We start from the raw sequence: 27,050 nt of genomic DNA on the forward strand, positions 1-27,050 counted from the left end.
TGCTTCTTGGGAACCGGACACGAGGGCGGAAGACGCAAGGGCGGTATACACAAGAGTGGAGGACACGAGGGCGTAAGACACAAGGGCGGTACTTTCCTAAAAGGGTGGACACGAGGGCGGATCACCTGATGTTCACTTTAACATTAAATATGGCTATATTAACAGCTAAATTCTAAAAGATATTAATTAATGTGTATAAAAGTAAGTTGACGCTTATAAACAAAGGTTAAAATGAAATTGTCTGATGTTACTAGTTTTTGTTCTACACTCTGTTTCTTGACTCACGTGAGAATAGAGAGAAACAAAACCACTAATCAATCTGCTAATAGTCTAAGAGATTTTGCTTTACATTTTACTGTATCGTAGTAAAATTTTCGGTAAAATTTATGTATCTAGTGAATTTTATACCGATACGGATAAAACAGACTTCATCTAAACGAAACGAAACACTGTATTTACTACCCCGGTACTATGCGATATTGTATAAAATATAACTAAATGATTTACACAATACGATGCCCATGTCTGAGCGGCTCTCCTCATAAAACTTTTTCTCCTCATCGGAACAGAAAGTTAAAAACAAAACACTGGTCTCATAAAATCAAAAAATACTAAATAATGTTAAAGAGATAATATCAGATTATCTGTCGCAAAAATGGTAATAGTATACTATAATACATAACACCTTGGCAATTTCGTGCCCGCGCGTTCCCTCCAGCAAGCTGTCGGGAATTATCGCGCTCAGCACTCATTAGCCAAGGTATTATTATATTATAACTATTGACGATTCCGCTTGGAAAAATCTGCAAATTATCAGCTCTCAGTGTCCACGAGTTTTAGTGCATATAATTCCCGGAAATAGTTATAAACAGTAACTTACTTACTTACTTACTTACTTCGTTACTTCGTTACTTTACTAAACGAATTATCGGTTACGATTATCGGAGCAGGTACAGGATAGCTAAGATTGAACGTTTAGTGTACTCATAATGTTGAGGAAACAAAATAAGGAACTGTCATCCGAGTGAGGTTTGAACTCAAAAACACAATATTATTTTTAATTTTCTCATGGTTCTCTGATTACCACGTGTGTTAGACAAGGAAAATACATTTTTGTGTTGTTTATTTCCACTGTGTACATACGACACTGATCATGATGTGTACTATTATAGGTACACTGTATACAAATTCCTAACAGCAGTCACTCTCGCTGCTTCATCTCTATTTAATAACTCTCATGTAATATACACTATAGCACGAGCAATAAAGAAATATTGATGAGAAGCCTACTAACGTGAAATCTTCACTCTAGATCTAGCAATTAGTTAATGAAATATTACGTGTAAGACAGCAGGATGGGACCTGATGTTACGATAAACTGTCAGTGACGTCACGACAAACTGTCAGTGACGTCACGACAAACTGTCAGTGACGTCACTACAACATCTTATGACGCAAGTTTGCATGACTCGATGAACTTTTGTAACTTTACAATGTGTGTACAATATTACTATTTATTATTTACTAGCGTTATTATTAGCGTTTATCCACTAATCTACACAGTGGAAAGTAAGTGACTGTACCATTATAGCTTACTAAGCTAGCAAACTAAGCTAGCAAACTAAGCTAATTAAGCTTATTAAACAAGAGCTTATTAAACAAGCTTGATACATTGTCACCTGGACACCTGCCAGCGACATCTTGTCACGTGACAGCTCTAGTTTGACCTGTTGTCTAGGTTTACAGGTGTTAAGTAAGTAGTTGGTCGGATTAAAGATGGTTGAGAGGACGTGGGGGTGGTGTAGTAAGTGTCAGGATGCTGTCAAACCAAGGAAACACGTAAAACCTTTAAAGGAACTAACTTGACTGCCACTGCCACAAATCAATTATCTAGACTGAGCTTACAGCGTTATGTTTTTAGTGGGTTGCAACTTGCAGGTAAGTCGCAAGGCGGTATGGGACCGTTGTGGTTCATTCCAACTTTTAAACTTAGAGTGACGTGGGCTTGTCTTAGTCTTAATAGACCTTTATTAATTAATGATATAATGTCTCAACATTTTAAAACCAGAGTGACTTATTAGGCTTATTTTATTCTTAAGACATTTATTAATTATATAATGTCTCAAAATTAAGCAAATGGGAGAGCTGTGCAGGCCGTGGTCTTATTAAGATAGAAATATAAAATCTTACTTCCAGACTCTACCCTAAAAGAAGCAAAATTCCAAGTTAATAGCCCAGCAAACCATTCTACCTTGATTAATAATTGACCATCTCTTTTTGAAAGTGAATCGAAGATTCTACCAATAATAAAATACAAGTCCTTATAACTCCATACCTTTAAATAATATACTAAACGTCCAACTCCACACAAAAGACGATTGTTCAATTGTACACCATCGATATCATTTTGTATATTGAATTTCCAAAACTCAAAATTTACGTCTCAAATTCGGGTCACACATCTGGATCCCGACGGCACTATGGCGGCACTCTCGTGGCACTATGGCGGCACTGTCGCAGAAAATTCGATATTAACGTAATGAATAATTTCTAGTGTTTAACCATCTATCTATACGAGCTAAATTTAGTGATCAATCTCATGATTAAATTTTAAACTTTTAAAAGTATAGAATTCATTTTGATTAAGATATACATCGTTGTTAAATACGTCAAAAAATCGGCTTAAAATACGGCGTATTCAATGTTCGAGAGAAATACGTAAGAATACGTGAAGTTTCCAATCAATAAGCCCGAAAAAAATTAAATTTAGACCCTGTTAAATTTTGTCCGGAATACGTCTAAAATTTGTTCGAAATACGCGCGCAGATCAAAATTTATTGTAAAAAATCGTTCTTACTCCACAGTGGAAATCGAAATACGCGAATTTTCGGCGACAAATACGTTTGCTTGAAACGCTACGTATTTAACAGCATTGAAAATATAGGTATTAAATACTTTAGTGCACTGATTTTGGCTTGAAATTGTCGATAGGTCATACCAATCAACAATCAACATGAAAATCAATCCAATCATGACCGGACCACTTTTAATCGATTCTACGGCAAACATACGTTTAGTAAAGTTGAAAGTTCCTAGCGTTGTGAGTAGAAATACCGTGAGGAGCTCTATTGTAATTATCACAGATCTTAACCACCAATTATAAATACTAAGTATTCATTGCTATTTTGCTAACCACCAATTATAAATACTAAGTATTCATTGCTATTTTGCTGATAACACTTCCGGAACATGATATTATATGAACTGCAATGTTGCAAAAAGATTATTCAATTATAACACTGATTGAACACGTATAATATCTTCATATTTATTTCGACAATTTATTGCAATATCATTAGTAGCTGTCGTCGTATTAAGATCAAAATATTAAATCTTGCTTTCCACTAGATTTGAAGAAGTGAGCCATTCTACCTCGATTAATAATTCCCCATCTCTTTTCACACCAGAGAACGCTGAGAGTGAACCGAAGAAAACAAAATACAGCTCTTTATCACTAGCCACCAATTTGACTGTTTATTATTTACTCCGTGCAGGATTGTGGTAATTTACTAAACGTCCAATTCCAAAACAATATTGTACAATTGTACATCACCAAGATGATATTTGTAGCTATTTTGTATATTGTATGCCTTACCCAAAACCCAAAATTTACGGGCAAAATTTACGGGTAAAATTCAATATTAACGTATTGGTAATTTCTAGTGTTTAACCATCATTCATCTATCTAGACAAGCTAAATTCTGAGAGCAATCTTATGATTAAACTTTAAAGGTGAAAATATTGGAAATCGATCATTCATTGGAAGTAGGTTGTGTCATCCCCAATTTATGTTTAATGCTACTTATTACGAATATTAATTAAAATATAGGTACTAAATAGTAAGTGTTTGTTCTAAATCGTTACACTGTAATACTAAGTATCCATTGCTATTTTGCTGATAACAGTCCCGGGACATAATATTATTTTAACTGCAATGTTGCCATTAAATAGATTATTCAATTATAACACTGATTGAGCATGCATAATATCTTCATATTTACTTCGAATATGTATCATAATATCATTAATTAACAAGACAATGAACTGAATATTAATATATTGTTCATGATAATTATGCTTTTTGATAATTTGTCGTGTTATCTACATAAATCAAGTCAATCACTTCTCAAGCCGTTTATTACAATAAATTGATTGGGTCCAATTAACCAATTAACACAGGAAAGACTGACCAAGTAGAAGAATTATCTCGTTTACAAGGGAAATAACACTGACATACTGCGCACGGAGCACAAAGTTTATTTGGGTTAGAAACGACATCTGGGTCCCTACCCTCGCACAAGATTATTCTCAATTTTCTTGTTGTGTCCACAACTAAACCGTTGATCAGAGTCACATCTGATGACTTCAGTGAAAGGGCTGATGACTTCAGTGAAAGAGCTGGTGACCTAGTGAAAGTGCTGGTGACGATGAGAAAGACCATAAACCAGGGATTCCTTCGGGAGCATGTAAGATTATATCCAAAGTTTGTTCGCCAATGGGGTGTGTCTGGGTGTCAAAGAACTTCAAGGTGGGTGCTACTTGTGATGAACTCTAGAAGGATGGGGTGGTAATACTCGGTCTGGCCGTCTGGAAGCCCATAGAATTCCAGTTCAGAAACCGAGTAAGGAGGTGCGGCTACTGATGAGAAGCCTCCTTAAAGTTTATTTGGGTTAGAAACGACATCTGGGTCCCTACCCTCGCACAAGATTATTCTCAATTTTCTTGTTGTGTCCACAACTATACCAAGTAGAAGAATTATCTCGTTTACAAGGGAAATAACACTGACATACTGCGCACGGAGCACAGAAAACTAAATACGTGATAAAGAGGCAGAGCAGACACGTCGAGAGTGAGACAATGAGTAGAGAAACCGCCGACTCTCTTAGTACGCTGATTTTCTTACTACGCTTAACGATAATTGTGGTTAAGTGATCGCCACCAAACCCCAAAGTTGACTAAGTTCAAGGGTAAAAGGAGATCCTAAAGGATAGTTCCTAGTCAAAGGTTCAAACAGGATTTAAACTTCTACAATTTTTATCTTAGTGCATATTTAACTTGCTATTTGAACTTTGTTTCATTTGTTCTATAATTTGCTCCTTCAAGTTGAGTGCAACTCATTGTAGTGCATATAAAGGAAATAGCACCATATTATAATACCCATATCTATAATTTCTCACGACACTTTTCACTCGTCAAATTCATAAGTATTTATGTTAGTTTGAATGTGATAGCTTAACTAAAGCTTTACTGCCCATAAAGACCTAATATAGGTGTAGGGCGTAGGCCGTTACACATCAGGTCATGTTATCCAGATCAGAGACATCTGTTGATAAATGAGTTCTGATCAGGAGGTGACCGGGACATGATTTCAGGCCTGACCGGGACCGGGACCGGGATACAAAATGTGACTTGACCGGGACCGGGACCGGGATAGCTCAAAATTGAGATTATCAATTTACCGGGACCGGGACCGGGATGAAAAATGTGACTTGACCGGGACCGGGACCGGGATAGCTCAAAATTGCCAATCCCGGTACCGGGATTCCCGGTACCGGAAATTCCGGTCGATTACTGGTTAATTCATGATCATAATTTATTACTCAAACTTGTTTAGCAATTTAAACATTGTTGTATTTGGCTCAAAGGATGTTTAAAGATGAAATTCAAAATGAATGAAAGGAAAAACTTAAAATCACAGTGAATGAAATTATGTAAAAGATCCCGGTCAAAATCCCGGCAAATTTGAGTGATTGACCGGGTCCGGGACCGGGACCGGGACGGGAACCAAGAATCCCGAATTAACCGGGACCGGGACCGGGACCGGGATCATAAATAAATAAATCAGCATTTGACCGGGATCGGGACCGGGATAGCTCAAAATTGCCAATCCGGGTCACCTCCTGGTTCTGATGTGCACAAAGATAATGTGGTACTTGTGATTGGTGAGCACCAGACAAGCTCAGTATACAATTTATATCGTATTTCTGTCCAAGTTTTTGAAATAAATCAAATATTGATATATTTCAGGTATTTAAAATATATATTGTTTATAAATAAAATGAAATCACAAAAACTTGATGATTTCTAATGCTACAAATTTTCATATTTTAGATTACAACAACATTATTCCACACTTACCTCAGGTAGGGCAGTTGCCTCAGATTTTCATATTTTAGATTGAAATGAAATGAGGTATTTATATCCCGCTCATATGATTTACCAACAACACAAGGAAGGTGGTTAACCATGTCAGAGCGGCTGACTGTGAGTGATGTGAGAAAATGTGTGAAAATGAACAAGAGTATAACTCAACAACCGCATTATTCCACACTTACCTCAGGTAGGGCAGTTGCCTCGGATATTCCCGTGCATGTGCTCACAATGTGTGAGTGACAGCGCTTGTGCACCACACACGTGCACACTTGGCACTGGTAGCCCTGCTTCCCTACTACACCCCTGGAAATATAAAACGTGAGGATGATCCCTCACTCCTGCGTCATAATACATTTGATCAGGTAAATAATTGTGGTTTATAATATCAAAGTGTTGATCAAAGAAATCAGTTTAGACATTTCCCATATAATAAACCTATGCGATGTGGACTGTGTGGAGTCTACATTCTCTTAACAGTATGGTTCCCACAATGCTGTATTTTATTTAAAATATAAGATGATATTTAACACGCCCCAATCAAAGTCTTTGAAGTGTTCTCAGGGTGTACTGAGTACTGACGTAAATATTTACTGTCGCTGTCGCTAGACTCATATTTCAGTATATTATTGATAATAGTGATAATAATGAGGAGATATTATCCAACATGGATCCCAGACATTACGTATTTACTTTAACTGAAACATATAAATGATACGAAGGGTTTTATTTGCAGGAGCTTTCAAAATACATGTGTATATCGTCTACATTACGTTACCACCGACACGGTGAAGTTACCACCTATTACCACCTATTACCACTAACCACATTAGGTTACCACATTAGGTTACCACCTACCATATAAACTCCCTGCAGTGAGAGCAGTATGTTGGTTGTGGAAAGTAGCGAGCCATGAACTTGTGCCCGTTAACCTGAAATATATTGGATGTAATATTATGTAACATATTATGTAACGTTTCCGACCCTGTTATTTAACTATCGTCAACCTTAATGACAATTAAATAATTAAATGTCAACTTAAATGATTATTAAATTGTTTAATGTCATATAATCTCGACCGGGATCCACCACAGCAGACATTTTCAGGACTAAAGACCATTATGTCTACTACGCTAGGCTAGCCGTGCATTCAATATTTAATTCTTTCCGGGAATTATATCCCAGAAAAGTCGTGAACACTGGTAACCGATAATTTCCCGCAAGGGTTGCCAGCGTATTATCAGGACAGACTGCGAGTCACCTCAGACTGGCTGGCGGGAAGTTTCAAAACAAATACCAGTTGCGCACTATATTAGCGACAAGAGAAACGCCATTTTCGGACGTGAGGAGAGTGAGGACTCCTCAAACTACATTATATTACTATATTACACACTATATTTAAAGTCACTATTGTGACGGTACATTATACATTGTATCTATACTAATAATCCCAAAATGTCTGTCTGTGCGTGCGCGTGTAATTTCTGAGCGGCTTAATCAAGAAAATGGTTAAAGTTATGGGACTGAGGTTTCGGTATAGTTTAGACACAACTCTGACGAAGCCAATAAGCAAAGCTTTTCTAAATCGGCCGGTGGTAAGTGGTTTAATTGATGGTTTTGTACTCCAAATGTGGTACTAAAGTGTCTCACTCTCTCTCTCTCTCTCTCTCTCTCTCTCTCTCTCTCTCTCTCTCTCTCTCTCTCTCTCTCTCTCTCTCTCTCTCTCTCTCTCTCTCTCTCTCTCTCTCTCTCTCTCTCTCTCTCTCTCTCTCTCTCTCTCTCTCTCACACTATCTCTCCCCATTTACAGCTCCCCTAATCACAGCTCTGGTATATAATTCAGGGACGTAGCCAGGAGCGAAGCGAGCCGCGCGTCCAATCAAGCTGTGGCAGGGGTCTGGGGGCGCAGCCCCCAACGGGGTCCAGGGGCGGAGCCCCTTGGCGGGGGCTAGGGGGGCGCAGCCCCCCGGAAATTTTTTGCGAAACAGGGTGTTTTAGACGACATTTGGCATTAAAGAAATTTGTAGGACAGCAATAAACTGGGATTGAAAAGAATCAAGTACTCACGTAAATTTGGTACCTCATCGTCTTAAGATTTTTACATTTCCTACGGTCTAGGGGACACTATTGACTATAATTATAGAAGTCTTTTAGAATGTTTGCTTGGATTTAATGACATATATTTACTAATCCACAGTTCAAATCTTTGACTGACTGCAGTCATAAACACAGCCCAGTTACCAGGCGACCATGAGGACTAGGGGCTTATCTTTTTTCTGGGGTTCGATTTTTTCCCTGGCTACGTTCCTGATATAATTAGGTAATTTGGCAGTAGAGCCAGGAGCCGCAAGATTGCCTATTAAGTATTACTATTGGATACGTGTTGGGTGCTCAGAATTAAATTGACCATAATGCGGCCGGTTTCCACTGGGCGACTTCATATTTTTGCACTGTTTATACTTTTGCAATTCAACTACGATAGTGAATTCCAGGCCGAAGGCACGGGTTACACTAGTTGTATTATAACGCACTGTAGCGTATCTCTGCCCAATGTTGCATGGACTACACCTCAACTCCGCCTCAACTACACCTCAACTACACCTCAACTACACCTCAACTCCGCCCACCAGACTTCATTAGTCACGTATAAATGAATAATGTTGGATAATCACCATCTCCACTTTAATATCCACCCACTTTCTGTAGTTTCTGTGACGAATGACGGTGACCACCTCCCTTTCCCTCCACATTAATGGAGCAAGAAAGTACAGTAATGTTTTGCTAAAGAGCCTAGCGGAGAGTCAATAGGACTCTGGACAAGCTGACATTACACCTGATAAACATTAGTACAATGTTTATGTACCGCACCATTAATAGGGTCAGGGTGCCCCCAAATATAGATTACATAATACTAATACCATAATAAGGACTATAATGTCATAATCTCTTCAACTCACAAAGGACCCCCGTTAGCAATGTTAGTGGTATAATGAGATGTTGTTTACTGAGTTGTAGTACAAACAGGCCCTTATTATCCACATTTCTTGGCCAGGCTCCACATTCTTGGTCAGTGAGGTGGTACTTTGTGTCACGTGGGCGGTTTTTATGTCACATGGGCGGTTTTTATGTCACATGGGCGGTTGACATTGTTGTTAGGGCTCACGTTATATAACATTCAGTGCAATAAACTCAGACCCTTGGTGAGCGGAATTGCGGGCCCATGCTAACTATAGCAGGCTCTTATTATAATGGTCGGGACTCTGTGCGAATTAAAGTCTTCATCTCCGAGAGATGTGGGTGTTTAGCCCCATCTACACACGTGTGTAATAGTATTACACGTACAGGTATTACTAATACAGGTGTTAGTACGTCTGGTGGTAGAGATATTAGCTCCCCACAGGGGTCAGTGATACAGTGGTGCAAAACTGTGATACAATCTGCAAACTTAGTGGGACAAACTATATTAATGATACAACTGTGACTATAATGGACATATTTTATAGTCACAACTATTATAGTTAGTTAAGTAGTATCGAGGTTACATTCTGAAGGTCGAGACTTCCCATTTAAATGGTTTTTGTTGTTGGTTAAACTTATAGTTTTTGTTGTTAGTTATACTTATAGTACACGTAACAATGAGAACAGTATTAATTTCAGATATCTTAACTGATTGTCACAAAACATGGCTTCTATAATATAACTCTGTGACGAAGCTGTATTACCTTGTACTGCAGCAGGAGCCACCCTTACTTTCCCTTTACTTTCAGGCGGCCAGTGACCACCCACGGCGAATTTAAAGGTGCCATTATATGACCAACCTTTGCCACTATTTGCAGAAGTTTTCTGTATTGTATAACTATACGTCTAAGTTGCAATTACGATTACACAAGGTACAACTATTAGACAGTTGAAATTTAATAGATAATTTTGGAACCCCTCCCCTTCCCTTCCGGTATAATGTTGTAATGACTGCTTGACTGCATTTACAAATTGAAAATCCGGACAGTATACGATGTAAAGGTGTCTGTTTAAGTGTTTAAGTAACTACGTGGCTAAACAGGTAAGTTTACTGTAATCAATTTGGAGAGGCTTTAAAACCAATAGTTGGAATTTAACCGCTAATTTTCGAGCCCCACCCCCGCCACCCTCGCCAGCCCCTAACTTATTCCATCATTCAACCTTGTGCAGTGTGCACGTATATTAAATTTTCACAATGAAGTTTGGTTTTAACATTGGTAATTACAGGGCTAATTGTGCTGAAATATGAAAAGAAAAGATTTGGAAGAAAGTGGTGTTGCGGAATGTGGCGTCATGGAATGTGGTGTACATAATTGTACACATTCCCATGAGGATATAGTGTGTCCTAGTGATATCAATCACTACAATGGAGGTGACATTAATATGGGGTGTTTTATACGGCAGGGACCAAACGAGCAACCAATCTTTGTAACTTATTTACTTGTACTTACTTATATTCACACATTTAAATAGGGTATATTCACAAAAATAACCATAAAAACTAATAGACCAAGGTTTGTATTCTGATTAATGAGTACAGAAATGATATATTGTCGGTCAGCCGTATCTCGACACGCACGTTATATCGCCATTTGATCCACAAAATAGTACACTGTATCTCGACATAAGTCGCCATAAGTCGCCAATGCACAATCTAAAGTTTGTGGACCTCAGTTAAGCCTTTCACTTGTTAATATACTGTTAGTGTAATATGGTCTCGACAATATACAACTGAGGTAATCTGTCACTGCTGAGTAATCATGGAAGCTGGTATTGATCCTCTGGAGTCTTTCATCTTATCTCCTCCATTAAGCAAGTCTTGGCTCAGCTTCTTCTCATCATCTTCGTCATCTTCACTTCAATCAGACCCTGCCCTTTCCTCAGAAACCCCAGGAACTTCCAGATAGATGGGTTAGAACAGGACAGCATACTTTTGAAACCGTGGTGCCATCCCTCTGTTATGTTGCTGGATCGTGGAAGGAGAAGGGCTGTAGCATCGTGTTGATTCCATCTGATGTGTGCGAAAGTAAGATTTCGGTAGGAGGACCCAACCCAGGTGTACTCGTAATACTCGACAAAGGAGGACATGTCACTAGGGATGAGAGGCTTGAGTTGTCTCCAAGGTAGAAGGGCTGTAACAAGCTGTCTCCACTAGGGTTACTGTAATAAAGAAACGATAAAACTATTATGTCATATACCCTGTCAGAACTCCAAAAATTGACTCGGCAGGTTTTATTATGGCGGGTAAAAATAATGACGGGTAAAATTATGGCGGAATTTCTGAAACACCGCCAAATTTAACCCGCCATAAGTAAATGAACTAAGGTATACGATAAGTCTACTCTAAAGAAAAAGGTCGTCTACTGAATACGAGTAAGTTTCCGACTATTCCGCTCTCAAAAAATGTTATAGATCACTGTCAGCACCACCATAAAGACGAACTGGTGACAATAACCGGAGCTAGGGTTGTATCCATTTTCATTGGGTGTGCAAGATGCACCCTCCTTTGCTGACCCAGATAATTCACAACCCATCAGCTGGGACATCTTCTCTGCTGTGATGTGTTTCTTCTCCACCAAACACATGGCTAGTTTCATCAGAGGGTTAGAGACAGGGGTGATGGTTATTGTGGTCGGGTAGGGGTATTTCTGTCTTGAATGGGGTATTCATCAGTCAGATGTATGTCATCTTCAGGTCGAGAGTTGGTTGGTACAGGCTTGTAGGATAGCAAAGAGGAAGCACAACCGCTAAACTGTTGGATTGTACTTTCTTGTGGGATACAGTCTACAACTGCTTTAATTTCTTTATCATCAAGATCAGCTCTTATCAGCTCGTCCAAAGGGGCTAGGATTTGTTTCATTTCTGAAACTGTGGGTCTGATTGTGTCCAGTGTTGTCCCACGATAAGGAAACTGCCAGCCCCCTGCACTGTGCTTTTTTTCAGACCACCCTCCGTTAAAGTAAGCATGCTCTCCGATGAAAAAGCTAGTGGAAACTGTGTTTTTCTGCCAGTACGGCTTTGCTTGCAGCGAAAGGATAGTCCCCCATAGATTAGAGCATGCTCTTGAAGTATCCACCGAATTTTCACAGAATTTGGTGAATTCATCTTCTGTTATTTCAAGGTCCACATTCTTGTCAGCTGATAGAATCGTAGTATCTGATGATAAAATTGATGATAATATTGATAAAATATTATCATTATTTTTATAGTCATTTCTCAGTTCGGTGCACTGGGCCATCTTCTGTGTTTGCTCTGGGCTCAGCACCGCAAACAAGTCAATCTTCTTTGTTCCAACTTCCATCTCATTTGGAAATTCTTTGTTGCTTAGAACCACATTCAAGGGCTCGTTCAGATCGTATGTATTGTCTGTTGGTTTCGACCAAGCACAGTCACCTTCGTCAAATGAGTGTCCGAAAGCATTTTCCATTGTACCTCCATGACTATAAGAAAACCTTACCCCTCCTTCAGTCACCTGTTCCCAATTTTGTTGTAGCCAATTCCTCATACGAACTCGCATGATTTTCTTGATATCTGAACCCCGATCAGAATCAGTCTTTGGTTCATATCCAGCTTTCTGCTCGTAATCCTTGGCGCCGTGTATACCGTTGTCCAAAGGAAGTGGATCCTCTTTAACCTCAGTGATCCCATACCAGTATCCTACTTGCTTAGCAGAATTCTTAGCACGCTCGTAAGAGGAGGATACCAGGCTGTCTATTTGTACTCCAGCTTTTAGAAGAGATTGTCCTTGAACGCTAGATCGGCGTAGGCCTGGTGGAGGTTGATTTCAGATAGTATAGTAAACTTTGATGATGCAAGTGATAGGATAAACAACAATAGATTGTATGGTGTCAAAACATTTCATCCTGAACCCCGTGAACAATGTTGGGATAAGATGGAAAGTTTCGTCCGCAACTTGAAGACTTAAAAACCGATCTACTAACCTGCTGGAGAAAGTCTCCTCTGAAGAAAGATGCTGTAATCAGGATCAGTACATACTCCATCAGCACCACAACCTTGTTTTTCTGGAGGGTTCACATTCCAGTTGGTAAGATCGTGACGGCATGTGGCCGTGTATCCACCGCTGGTTATTTCATCTCTGATCCTCAGCAGTTCGGTGCAGGTTGCTGCTTGAAGACTGCTCCCAAGTTTAGAGAGCTTACATTCGCTCGGAAAGGCGCAATGTTTTCCAGCTGCTTTGGTTACGTCACTAGAGAGGACAGCTCCAGAGGAGTAGGAACGGAAAATTCTCTCTGTGGGTGTGCAAGAAGTGCTCTTTTGTTCAAACACCTTTTCCATGTTTTCTTCTAGTTCTTCTATCGTGTATGCAGGCTCACTAACAGAGCCATAGTTGTCATCCAGGGGTTCAAAGGGGCATTCGATTGCGGCCGTCATCATAAAAGATACAAGTAGGAGAAAGGGTTTTAGGGAACCAGCCATTATCAAGATAGAGTAGATTTAAATCTTCGGGAAATACTAAGAATAAGAATATTGTGTTATAATCTCTAAAAAAGACAGTTTCTGTATAATGAAATGTATTTATTTAATTGGTTGTCTCTCTATCTAGTAAAGATGGTAGCACAAGCAAATAAATTATGGTCTGACAGTCTATCATCGTTACAAGCGATCTCTGCGCTTTCAACGCGGAGTAGAACTACAAGAGACTGTTACGACACGCTTAATGCACTCGGATCCAACAACACGCTAGAGATACGATGGATTGCAGCACACATCGGATTGTGGGGGAACAAAAAGCAGATGAGCTGGCCAAGCTTGGTACTATCAGTGAATCCACTTTGAAGTGTCCAATTCCACAATCCTACATCAAACGACAAATCGACAACAAAGTCAACAGACTAAATCAGGAAACTTGGTTAACTGATGGTCCTAGACACACCAAACTGACACTCGCCCACAAGCACGCCAACATCATAAAAAACCACAACACTACACTCAGCAACAACAGACAAGACAACAGAACTGCAGTTCAACTCATCACGGGCCACTGCGGCTTAAACAAACACCTTCAAACCATTAGCAAATCAAACACCAGCGCTTGTCCTATGTGCGGTGACGGAGAGGAAACTGTCTCTCACTACCTTGGACAGTGTCCGCCGTCCAAGCAAATAAATTATCAAAAATAGGCTGTATTTATTTATTATTGTTTGTTATTGTTTGTTATTGTTTGTTATTGTTTGTTATTGTTTGTTATTTTTGTTACTTTGTTAATGTTATATTATTTCCTTTAGTCGCAGTGTCAATTGTCATTGGTGTACAGAAAATTCGAGACAATATGAAAACAACAACGTCAAAACGTTCATCGAGAGTGTGCCTCCACACCATATTCAATACTATTAAAACGAAAGACTGGGAAAGAGAGGAACCTCTGGATCACAATAACAATTCGGAGATTTAATTACTTGCCTGTAATCATAACCTGATGGAATGTTTACCCAATAAATAGTCCACCGTCCCGTATCATATTATTTACCGTAGTACTTATTTGTCTTCTACTGTAGGTCGTAGCTCCCATATACACAATACACCCGGCCCAACTCATTAAGTTACATACTGTTTAACTCACAACTGTCTCCATAATATCACATCTTGGCAGGAACCAGGACTGGCATCCATTTTTATAAAAATCAACTCAAATAAAATCAAGAATCATGACATGAAGGGGGGGGGGGGGGGGGGTGACTTCTCCGTCTATGTCCGCTTGTCTCATAGAATCAAAAAAGGACAGGACAGGATATAAGCGGACATTAGGGATGAGAGGCTTGAGTTGTCTCCAAGGTAGAAGGGCTGTAACAAGCTGTCTTTCCACTAGGGTTATTTGTGCTCTGCAACCTTGATTGTAAAGGAAACATTCTCTTTTCCGGATCTTCTTCCAGGAACGAAGTCAAGGTGAGTTGAGAAGTAGCAGCCATGGTATCGAATGCAACATTCTGGTACGGACCATCACGTGAACCCTTGTTTTCACACGCTTGTTATTGATGATATGATCCTCTTTGCCGATCAGGCGATCCTCTTTGCCGAAGATCCACCGTATTAGCACGCTTGTTATAGTCAATGTGATCCCCTCTTGATAGCAGGTGAAGAGCAAAAGCAGTACAATGACAAGAGCGCATGTGGTGCATAATATTGATAATAACAAAGATCACATGTCGATATACAGTATATATCGTCAGACACTGTATATTGAATTGCGATACTGTGTTTGTCGAGATATGGTGTTTGTCGAGATATGGTGTTTGTCGAATGTCGAGATACGTTGTTTGTTGAATGTCGAGATACGGTGTTTGTCGAGATACAGTGATGGAATCAAAAATGTGTTCTAAACTCGTTACTATCGTTATAAATGCGACTAATCGGATAAACATAAATTCTGTTTAAGAGTTATCGAATATCAGACATTACGTAAGTGAAGCGGTAATAAGCTTTTTTGGGGGAATGGATGTAGAACTATGTCTATTTCCCTGAAATTTATTTAGTTGTTCTTACCAGGGGAGGATTAGGGCTACAAGGAGAATATCGAATTCTGAACCATTTCGACCGGTTTAGTGGTTTTAACAGTTTTAATGGTTTTAATGGTTTTAATGGTTTTAATGGTTTTAATGGTTTTAATGGTTTTAATGGGTTTAATGGTTCAAACTATTTATGTCGTTTTTTCCGGTCCTTTCTTAGGACCTCCCAGGTATTCAATAGAATATTTACATGGTTATTGGTTAAATGGATCAGTGGACATGCCGCACTACTCAACATTCCAACCATGAAATTTACAAAATATGTTAAATTTAATCAAGTTTTTTTGTTATAATTTGTCGAATAAAAGTTGTAAAGCTTGATTTCAAATGTTTTATTTGCAACTTGGTTGGCTCATGAATTAACGGTAGCTCCTTAGTCGTTTTAACTTTACCTAGTTTTATTTAACTAGCTACATAATTTACATAGCCTTTAAGGGTTTAAATAACCGGTTGACCGGTTAAACATAATTATTTTTGTCTAAAGAATATAATTTAAGTTCACGGCTAACCAAACATTAGCAGTAGCTTTATGCACCAGCCAGCATATTTATAGAATTCATGTAGGATTTATAACTCCGAGTCACTATTTCAATTATCTAAAGAAGGGAAATAAATTATTACTTTTAATCAGAATTTGAATAATCAAATTGATTAGCAAATCTGTAATCTTTATTGGCTATCATCGTGTGTAATATTTTATGAATTCCCAATTCTTGTTCGCAGAAATCATATAAATTGTAAAGCTTAAATTGCATGGCCTTTTAAAGGGCGTTACTATTAGGTTCACCTGAGTTAATTAATTTAATTAACCAATTAATTTAAATACAATAACCGGGACCGAGATGAATGCTAAATCTCAGCACTTATCGATTCCGGGACCCCAATCGAGCGCTGATTTAAACTCCAAACGGTCGTCCTCCATAGACTTCATAATTACCCATGAACCAGCTAATCCAGAAATATGCCAGCTTAATTTGGACATTTAATGTCTGGCGACAATACAATGATATTACGGGGCTAACTTTCGATAAACTTCTTCTTCGTAGGGGGCTACTATCTACATGGTGACCATGGTCCATGCCCACGCAAAATATGGAACGCTACACGAATTTATATTTCATCAAGATTCCAGGCACATGGGTCATGCTAATCTTCTCTGTAATATCCTAATTCTATTATACACTTCGTATAATCACTTCGACGAACTTGTAAAATTAACATTCGAACTCGTACCAATCATGAGTCAATCTGTACAAGTAACTTTTCAATTTGTACCAACCGTGGAGCTATTGAACTTGTTTGGGATTACGAGTTTCACAGTATCGACTAATCATTTGGCTCAAACTTTCGCTAAAACCGATCTCATAACAGTGATCACGTGGTTAGAGCTTTAGAGGTATTACCTAATCCCTTTCCTGCCAGAATATGAAACATCTCACAGTTAATATATTATTATAAAACTGACAAGTTAACCAGAGAATATACGGGTAATTGTTCGCTGCTCTGATTTTGTGTGTATCACGGATACAGGACCGATTATAGGCAATCCTACTTCATTGGTTTACCATTATTGGGGGTTGCGTCATCTCCACTTGATATCTTAGTTAGGTAACTATTTAGTAAATATTTACATTAGTAAATATTTACATTAGTAAATATTTACTACGGTATAAAATTACTAATTTTCAGTTACAACTAGACTATAGATAGAATTACTAATTTTCAGTTACAACTAGACTCTAGATAGTAAAACCATACCTGACGGTAATAACTAATAGGCTAAACGTACAGACCTGGGCATGATAGTTCTCAATTCTTGAAAGGAGTATAAGTAGATTGCATCAGCTCGTTAATATTAAGAGAACAAACTCTCTCAGCAAAGTTATTTGTTCTCCCCGCAAAGTAACCTACAGTCTACAAAGATTACCTGCAGTCTACAATTATAGAAACTTGCACTTTTGGAGGCTCGAAATTATAATTATATACACGGTCATTGCCTGAAAAGAGCTACAACCCCACATTGAAACTCTCTAGCTTAACCAAGCCCCCCATTTGTCGGGGGCAGGAACCCTTCATATCAAAGTTATCATTATCTCCAGGAACCATTGCAATCATGAGTATTGGAGAGCTAATATTCGGCGTTTAGCATGGTCAATACCAATAACGATAACGTATGCAGCTTGCGAACATCTAATACCAGGATTGGATACATGAAATCTAATTCGGCCCGGGACAAATGAGTCACGTGGAGACATATTGTAGCTTAATGAACCGGGGGTCACGTGACAGGTGTCACGTGTGACCCTCATATTCAGATATGATATCCACATTATTGTTCAATCTACACTGTATGTTTTCAGTCAGAGTTGAGCTGGTTAATAACAATGACATTTAGCAATTAGCAAGTTAGTGTCATGTATCCCGATTAATATTAACTAAACATAAACAGTAAACATAAAGTAAGTAATAAGTTTATTAATTAATTAGGAAGTGACGAGCACGAGCAGTTGTTTTCAACATTGATAATGATAGACTGTCTTATTTAAATTTAAGTTTTAAGTTTAGCTTGCGGCTTGTACGTAAATAAATAGATAAATCAAAGCTATTTAATTCTGATAACCCTAATACTCTAATAGTACTGATTGACTATTATATTGAGTCAGGAGCCAAGCCTCAACCAACCAAATTACCAGTAAAATGGCTGCTGTGAAGGGACACACAATTCTAATTTTATAGTGTCCTTACTTTATTAGTACCCCATAAACTTCAATTGACCACCACATCACAACCATGGAAGCATGGATGAGTTCAATGATAGTGAGAGATGATCCAATTCTTGCACAGTTCAATCTCAAACATCAATATTACTTAAGTCTAGTTATACATTACTTTATCATATTTTATCGAACTAAGGTGTAGTATTGCCAGATCCCAGTTCATTTTGTAACGGAGTTTTATATTAACAGGAAACGATGTAACAGAGTCGATATATTTTAATGTTGCCATGGGGTGGAAAGTCCCCATACATCGTGGTCCGGTAGTTTCATTGCGTCCTAATATACAGTACGAGCACCTTGAAAAAGTATACTTCGGACTATGGAGTCTACAGCTTGTGCGTTGTGTTGACGCTGCTATCATCTACATGGCAAGTCATTTCATATTTTTATCAAAAACAGACTACACTCTGTAATCTTGATACTTGAAATTTGTTAGTATAATGTTTTGATTGATTACAGATCTAGTCTTCTAGCCTCATATAGAAGTTACCTGATGTATCCGTCTCCTGACGGCCCCTCGTCTCTGGTGTTGGTTGAACCCTCCAGACTGTCGAATCTTGAAGGATTTAGCTGGATAGTTTTTCTCTGAGGATAGCAAGGAGTCAAACTCAACGTTAGGAAGAAACACGTACTCTAGTTCGGCAATTTAAGTTCGCCTGAACTACAGTACGTGTCGAACTAGAGTACGTGTACCCGTTAGGAAATATTGTTAAGTTTTATATAATTTAAGTTTAACATGATGTTCAACTTCAATTTATTAATTTTTTATTGCATTTACAGAGTTGAAAATCCGTACAAGAAACTATACAATTGTCTGTTTAACTGTTAAAGCAACTTAGTGAATAAATAAGTAAGTAAGTCATAGAAATGTTTATTTTAATCAATTTGGAGAGTGCAAAACTGATAACGTCTCGAATAAAACAAGTATTCAAGTCACGTGAATTTAAACTCCTAAATGGATATAATTGCCGTCACTAATTATTGAATCTTGTTTTTATACATAGCTGATAAGATTCTCAATGCACGTAAAACTGTGCACTTACTGCAGTACAATATTGTTTCGACTCCAAAGTAGTGTGCTGCTCTTTGCACATGGGGGTCAATTGAAACAAAAATACGATTTAGAACTGGCAGATGCTGCTGCCACTGGCGGAACCGCTGCCCAAATTTCTGATTGTTATTTGAAATAAGTTTGTTTTGGATTTTTATTTGAAATTTCAACATTTGGAAATGCTGTCTTTAAATTTGACCCAACAAAATTACAAAATGAAAACGTGGTATCAGTAAAATTATGTAAAAGTAAAGAATTTTTGTCGCCAGAGGAAGGGTACCCTGCTAGTATAGGTAATTCATCTAAATTAAATCAATAATATTGAACTCCTGCACGTTTGATATCCACTGATGGCGATGTAGGATTATGTAGGATTATGTAGGATTATGTAGGATTATGTAGGATTATGTAGGATTATGTAGGATTATGTAGGATAGTGTAGGATTGTGTAAGATAGTGTAGGATTGAACCTCTAGACACGTCTAACAACGCCTGGCCTGATAAGCACCAACCAGAGAAGGTCACCCTGATAATGAGTCTGAATGATTGCTACATCTAGCACACAGCTTAGAGAGAGGTGGGACCTGCGTCACTGGTGTCCTCCCAATGATTATCAGGATAAATCCTGTACCAATCACAGCTTGGTACACTCCCCACTTCCCCAGCTTGCAAACAAATATCTCTCCCAGGGCTCTGACTTTAATTTATTGCAGGGTCCTTCTGGTTTAGAGCTGATTTAGAAAGTTTCATTTCCGATCAACAAAGATAACCTGAATTAAATACCCCACCCACGACGAATTAAATTTGTTTCCTTTTTTAAATTAAACTCTTTAACTTAACTTTCACTTCCCACAAATCTCCAGGAGTCAGGTTCACTTATAATAAAGTAAATATATAATAAAGTAAAACCTGAAATTTACAATTTAGCGCTGTGTTTTGACACACCAGAACACACCACAATTCACGGCTTTACTCGCTGTAACACAAACGACACATTAAATACAATTTGTCGAATGTGCCCGCACATTTTTCTCGGTATACGGTATAATTCTTCTCAAGAGCAGCCATTTAGAGATTAATGAGATTGCGCTGTTTCGGGGGAGGCAGCTGACTTAAAAACAGTTCCTCTGATCATCACAATCTGATCAATGTTTGGCTGATCAGCACAATTTCATTCTTTACAGCTTACTTTCCTAATCCCTACCCCATGAGTGGCACTAAGCAATAGCTAGTGTTACATTAATTCACAAAATGCTCCACGAATGGTCATATAAACGAGATTGACCTGAATTTATAAGTCTCCACTCTCCAGATAATCTATAAATTGACAAAGCGGGTTTAAGTGCTCGATATCGATCAACTTATTGGCTTTTTGTGGACCAGAATTCGGACCATCAGTATTCGGAACGCCTATAATTTTACTAAAGATTCTGTCGTGGTTAACTACATAAGATTTATCAAGAAGTAAAGTTACCATTTTACTGATTATGCAACATGCAGGATGGAATTGTAAAGTGTAAATTATTGTCAATAATTGATAATATGAAAGTCAGTTCTATTGTGGAATTTGTGATCATATTTAGGTTTCTCTAGCACGGAATTTAAATAAAAACTGATATGTCTATAAAGTTGCTGTAAAATACATGAACTGCCAGAAGTTATAACTCTAAAACTAGTATTGTGTGTTGCTTGGGTTTTATATTAATATAATGTATGTTACTTTATAAGTTGCATGGCGACAAAGGCAGTTGCGAACATTTCGCACGCGCCCAAAAGTAAGGCGGATCCTTCTAACGGATTCTTCTATAACCCAATACCCAATACACCACATGAATTACTGCTCCATTCGCAAGTCTATTTGTTGTTAATTTGGCTGTTAAAGAAATTGAAAAGAAGAGAATTCGAAATCAAGGACCGAAAGTAGAAAGTAAAAATTAGAATGTGCATCGCTCCCCAAATGCAGAAGCCTGGACCTTGACACACCTGCTAAGCACTACTACATACCTGGTAACCTGGTACATACGCGGGCTCGTATAACATGACACTCACAGTCACTCCGTAGTCCGTCCTCTCTTATTTACTATATATAATAGTATAGTATATATACTTATATATACGTACAGAGAATCGTCAGGTGGGAGTGATTGCTTGCCGACCTAGACTAGCGACTGTCATCGGCTATGTGGTTTAGTCTTCAAGGGCAGGGTCTCAATATTTTACAATGTAATGAAATTTGTTGACTTTGTAATAACCAAACAGTTAGTGGTTGTTTCGCAATAATAGTCTCACATATTATTGTAATGATCAACGACACAGGCGAAATCTATTATACATATTACTCATTTGTGATGGATTTTATCCACAGTCAATATAATTGTATCTACCACTATTACTAATTACATTAGTATACAGTTCACACAGTGCATAGAGAACAATGCAACTATTAAGCTATTGTCAGATGTTTTATAACTCTACAGGAAATTGTACTTTATGAACACTAGATATGTGTTGTAGGCCCACGGAGAATTAGTATTCGTTATAATTACCATAATTATTAACTATAACTGAGCGCCAATGAACACTGCACCGATAACACTGAAAACTTGTCGTTATACGGATAAAATGTAGTCTGCAGAAAAATGAGGAAGTAATGAACTTTTACAGCCTGTAGTTCTATATTGTTATGTAGTCTGCAGAAAGTTATGAACTTTTACTGTCCTGTAGTTCCATACCTTTCTGCATAAAAACGTGTTATCACTTTTCAGCACATCAAATAGTCAAACAGTCCTATAGTATTTGATGCTGTACTGATGTACTGCTGTACTGCACATTATATTATAGCACGGCCGCGAAAAGATGGCCGCTAAAAGATCAAAATTGCAAGATCAAAATTGACATTTAGAGGCCAGAAATTGGCAACTGTTGAGAAATGAACCACCAAAACACCAGTGAGAGCTGGAAGATCTGAATTTATCTTAGCAAGCTAGTCCTGAACTCAAAACTGAGTTATTATCATTTATCTCAATAAACGATGAACTTGCTCGTAACTACATCGTTTAGTTGGTCTTATTTCAAATAAGCTTCCATGTAAAACTAAGCATCTTGCCTACAGTAACCAGTAAGTGTGTATCTATAAGTTAAGGTAAAATGAACAGCCAGCCTGATGAACTGTCAGGCTGCTGAAGATGAACCCCTAGTAAAATGAACTGTCAGGCTGCTGAAGATGAACCCCTCGTAAAATGAACTGTCAGGCTGCTGAAGATGAACCCCTCGTAAAATGAACTGTCGGGCTGCTGAAGATGAACCCCTCGTAAAATGAACTGTCAGGCTGCTGAAGATGAACCCCTCGTAAAATGAACTGTCAGGCTGCTGAAGATGAACCCCTCGTAAAATGAACTGTCAGGCTGCTGAAGATGAACCCCTCGTAAAATGAACTGTCAGGCTGCTGAAGATGAACCCCTCGTAAAATGAACTGTCAGGCTGCTGAAGATGCACCCCTCCTCATACATTATAATTTGGCAGCGGATGGTATGCAAAGTATCTCTAGCGATTACCGCTTAACGTTTAACGTTTTAATTACAACCCTTTGAAGGATTTTCATGGCCTGTCAAAGCTGGGTCAGGAATCTGTTCATATGAAGTGAAGCCAGAATTTGAGCTAACGTACTACAGTTATCAGTATTCTAAATTTTTTCAAGTGAGTGATAGAGTCGAGTGTCGATATGGGCATTTTTCATCGCACATTATTCGAACAGAAGCATGACCACTACTTGCAAGTACATATATTTAATCTATTACACAACAGGCAACATTTCCAACATTTGATGTAATTTTGTAAAAATTTCGAGATTTTAGCAGCCAGATTTTCGCGGCCAGGCTGCACTGCGGTTCCCCCTTTTTACCGGTTTTACCACAGAGTAAATTAGGCTGTGAGATTCAGCCAATTAATGGGGCTCAGATTAAGATCCACATTCCACATGTTCACGCATGTTCAAATAATATGTTCAGTTTCAAAGTTCAGTTATTGTTCACTGTTCTGGGCAAGGTAGGTGTTAAAAGCAATCAGCTGCTCAACAAGCGAGGACTTAGTATTGAATACTAATTTATTCAGAACACACATACTTGAGCTATGGTGTGAACTGCGAAAACCTACTTAAAGTGATAATACAATACAGGTATAATAGTAACACACTGCAAGTAAATAACGCAGAAGTTGGTTATACTAAATTTAAATTTACACGCGAGCCTCTGAAGTTTACACACGTAAAAGTATTAATGTCAGGTGCTTCACACACGTTGTTCCTAAGTGCACTTAAATACTCCAAAATTGGAAACTGTAAACTTTGAGCGGCATTGAATAATTGAATTGAAAGTAAAACGCGTCGCAATTGTGACAGTCAAAGAATTCATATCCAGTGCCAGGTACAGTGGAAACCACTTGCTGCTATATTATATGCTGCTATATTGCTGCTATATTACTATATCTTTGATGTCAATAGCAATAAGCTGAAAGATCTGTTGTGAAGTTGGCAGCAACTGTGACTAAATATTGAAATGTACTGATACTATCAGTGTTTACAGAGCAATAAACAACAATACTATACTAAACAGAATAAGAAATAAGTTAAATAACTGACCCTCTCCGAGGACAAGGTCCAGGAACATGTGGAGTTTTCCGCCAGGTTCCAACGGCAACTGAAATTAAATGATTTATTAATTAATTAATTAATATGTTCATTAAATATAAACCAAAATTAAACACTCACTTGTTCCTTCTCCCACCATTATACACATTTTCTCAGCTACTAAAGAGTACGACTCAACAACTGAGCCTGATGATGATTCCATGACACTCATTTAATAGGGGTTACTTTTTTCCGAGTGTATAAAGCAAATGACAAGTTGATATATTAGCTAGCACTTAGGGACATGTGCCCTTGCTCCAGTGTCCCAGCGTGACACCTATTAATGGGTTTTCAATAAACGGCCAATAGGGTATTAGTACAGGGCCCGAAATAAGCTAGCTCTGTACATTGTCTCTACTCTCCCTCTCTCTCTCTCTAGCCAGCATTTAATATAATATGTACGGTGACATTATTAATATTAAAACAAATGCCTAGAGCCTGTGCTCTCTGTGTATTACATGCGTCCAACTTGCTCGGGTTAAACGAATTTAAAACTATCCTTAAATGAGTTCCTTTCTGATTGGATAGGATCAGCATGTTTTAGTCAATGTTTGATACCGAACCACTTACGATACATAAGTGGTGTAACATTAGCGATATACAATATTTAATATAGATTACTGTACTAGTATCCACCCAACTAAGCATGTATTTACTCAGCATAATATTCGAGACTTTTTTGCAACCATGATGGTCGCTACTTTATTTAAGACGTCACATTAATAGCTTTGAATAGTGTCACTTACCCATATTTCGTTAGGGGGCATTCCACTCAGCTCGTCCAAGTCTATGTCAATGTGTGCAATAAAAGGGTCCGGAGGAACGAGGGCCTGAGCAAGGGAGGGAGTCTGGGGTTAAGGAGAGAATTTACCACTTTTTTTAACGATCATAATTTGTTTCTCTTATCAAAAATAATTGTACTAACCTTATGGAAGATCGTCATGCCTAACTTTGTTCCGGCTAAGATGTATAAGGTGAATATTTCGTTCCATACGGGGTTCGTAGTTTTAGGCTTTGCAGCTGTCTTACCAAGTACTTCCCCATCGACACTTACCCTGATAAGAATGATAAGAATGATAAGAATGATAAGAATGATAAGAATGATAAGAATGATAAGAATGATAAGAATGATAAGAATGATAAGAATGATAAGAATGATAAGAATGATAAGAATGATAAGAATGATAAGAATGATAAGAATGATAAGAATGATAAGAATGATAAGAATGATAAGAATGATAAGAATGAGAAGAATGAGAAGAATGATAAGAATGATAAGAATGATAAGAATGATAAGAATGATAAGAATGATAAGAATCAATTAAAAATTTGATATTGCATCAATCTATAGATCTCATACTGTTCAGATTATCATAATGTAAAACATACTGTTCTTGCTGAAACTTTCTGGGTGAAACCAAAAATAAACCAGAGAGTAAAAAAGGACAGACTTCAAATGCACAAGCTAATAAAAACAAAGCTAAAGTAGTTCATTTATTGACTTGAACAGTTAAAATGACATTCAAAAAACGCTAACTCACCTCAAATACGGCTCTAGTGTTGTCAGCGATTTACCACCAGGGAGTGTAGGAAATAATAAGGAAGTTGCAGATAATATCTTTATCTTAATTCTACCCGTAAAAGGCATTTCCTGCTTCTCGTCATCTCACAAACACTGATCTTTCTAGCATCCTTATGGTTATTGGTAACTACAGTCGAAAATATGATCAGAGAAATAGATACATATTACATATATGGCATAACAAGTTACTACGTGCAGGGTACATCAGCTTCCATAACCTTAACCTTGAACGATTCTGATATGAATGGTAAAATCCCTTCTACCGTGACAAAATAAGTTTATTAAAAACCAAACTTATGTCATAATAAACTGTTTGTTTTATCCTGTTATAGTCGAGGACAATGTAGATACATTCTGAATACATCAGTGACATCTGTGACTGCTGGTGAATCTGCAACTTAAAACAGCTCTAGCTTGTTGATCTTTCAGTTCCTTGGTTAGGGAGCCAGCAACTCCCTGATTTTAAGGTTTGGTGCGGTGGGTCCTTGGACAATTGTCTAGAAATCTGATGTGTTGTCTGTGAGATCACTGTGCCGGGCCTCGGGATCACGGAGTAGCTGGTTTTCTCAACAGTGGAACCCTCTGGTAAAACAGTAAACCAAGACGGACAATTGGGGTAGGCAGGTAGCCCGGGCTAGCCCCACTCAGTAAACCTTATAACTGAATCTCTAAAACTTAAGCATCATGTCTTAGGCATATTCATAGACCTTAGCAAAGCTTTTGATACAATAGATCATGGTACATTACTTGTCAAATAACAGGGCTATGGGATACGTGGGGTGGCAAATGATCTTATAAAAAGTTACTTAACAAATAGATCACAATATACTGAAGTTGTTGGTGAGAAATCTGACGCCTTGAAAATACAGTTTGGAGTCCCTCAGGGTTCGATTCTTGGACCTCTCTTATTTCTCCTATATATTAATGATATCGCCAACAGCTCCAGTTTGGGATCATTTGTCACCTTCGCTGATGACACCAATATATTTGTGACTGGGAAATCTAAAAAAGTAAAAAGGAGGCATACATATATGTATATGCGTGGTAATTCTCTTTTAGCTAGTTTATATTCCTACATGCGAGCAAACAAACTTCATGTCAACTTGACTAAATGCTGTTTCATTCACTTTAAACCAGCATCGTCCTCCCAGACTGACAATAATTCTGAATATACTCTAACCATTGATAACTTTCCAATAAAACAA

General features: G+C 38.0%; 2 protein-coding genes across 12 annotated transcripts in view; both read right to left on the reverse strand.

The window, feature by feature from the left end:
- The window catches only part of LOC134818576 (protein kinase C-like 1B), a 41,678-nt gene extending 15,704 nt beyond the window's left edge, over window positions 1-25,974 (reverse strand). For 5 of the 11 annotated variants that reach the window (XM_063828199.1, XM_063828195.1, XM_063828198.1 and 2 more), the window contains exons 1-7: window positions 25,805-25,957; window positions 25,189-25,318; window positions 25,010-25,111; window positions 24,216-24,273; window positions 19,019-19,113; window positions 7,069-7,142; window positions 6,396-6,516 (exon numbers count right to left, since the gene is read on the reverse strand). In XM_063828199.1, the coding sequence (XP_063684269.1) occupies window positions 6,396-6,516; window positions 7,069-7,142; window positions 19,019-19,113; window positions 24,216-24,273; window positions 25,010-25,111; window positions 25,189-25,318; window positions 25,805-25,911 (687 nt within the window). In that variant the 5' untranslated portion in view covers window positions 25,912-25,957. Of the gene's footprint in view, window positions 1-6,395; window positions 6,517-7,068; window positions 7,143-19,018; window positions 19,114-24,215; window positions 24,274-25,009; window positions 25,112-25,188; window positions 25,319-25,804 lie in introns of all 11 variants that reach the window. The other 6 variants (XM_063828200.1, XM_063828203.1, XM_063828204.1 and 3 more) reach the window with 3 other exon arrangements.
- Window positions 10,656-13,702, reverse strand: LOC134818577 (uncharacterized). Its single transcript, XM_063828205.1, has 2 exons — window positions 13,169-13,702; window positions 10,656-12,995 (listed from the first exon to the last, which is right to left on the reverse strand). Exons 1-2 carry the CDS (start codon window positions 13,662-13,664, stop codon window positions 11,851-11,853), a joined length of 1,641 nt encoding a protein of 546 aa, XP_063684275.1. The 5' UTR covers window positions 13,665-13,702; the 3' UTR covers window positions 10,656-11,850.
- Window positions 25,975-27,050: the final 1,076 nt, after the last annotated feature.

Source organism: Bolinopsis microptera, chromosome 7, assembly GCF_026151205.1.
Source record: "Bolinopsis microptera isolate Bmic1 chromosome 7, MBARI_Bmic_1.0, whole genome shotgun sequence".
Taxonomy (NCBI): Eukaryota; Metazoa; Ctenophora; class Tentaculata; order Lobata; family Bolinopsidae; genus Bolinopsis; species Bolinopsis microptera.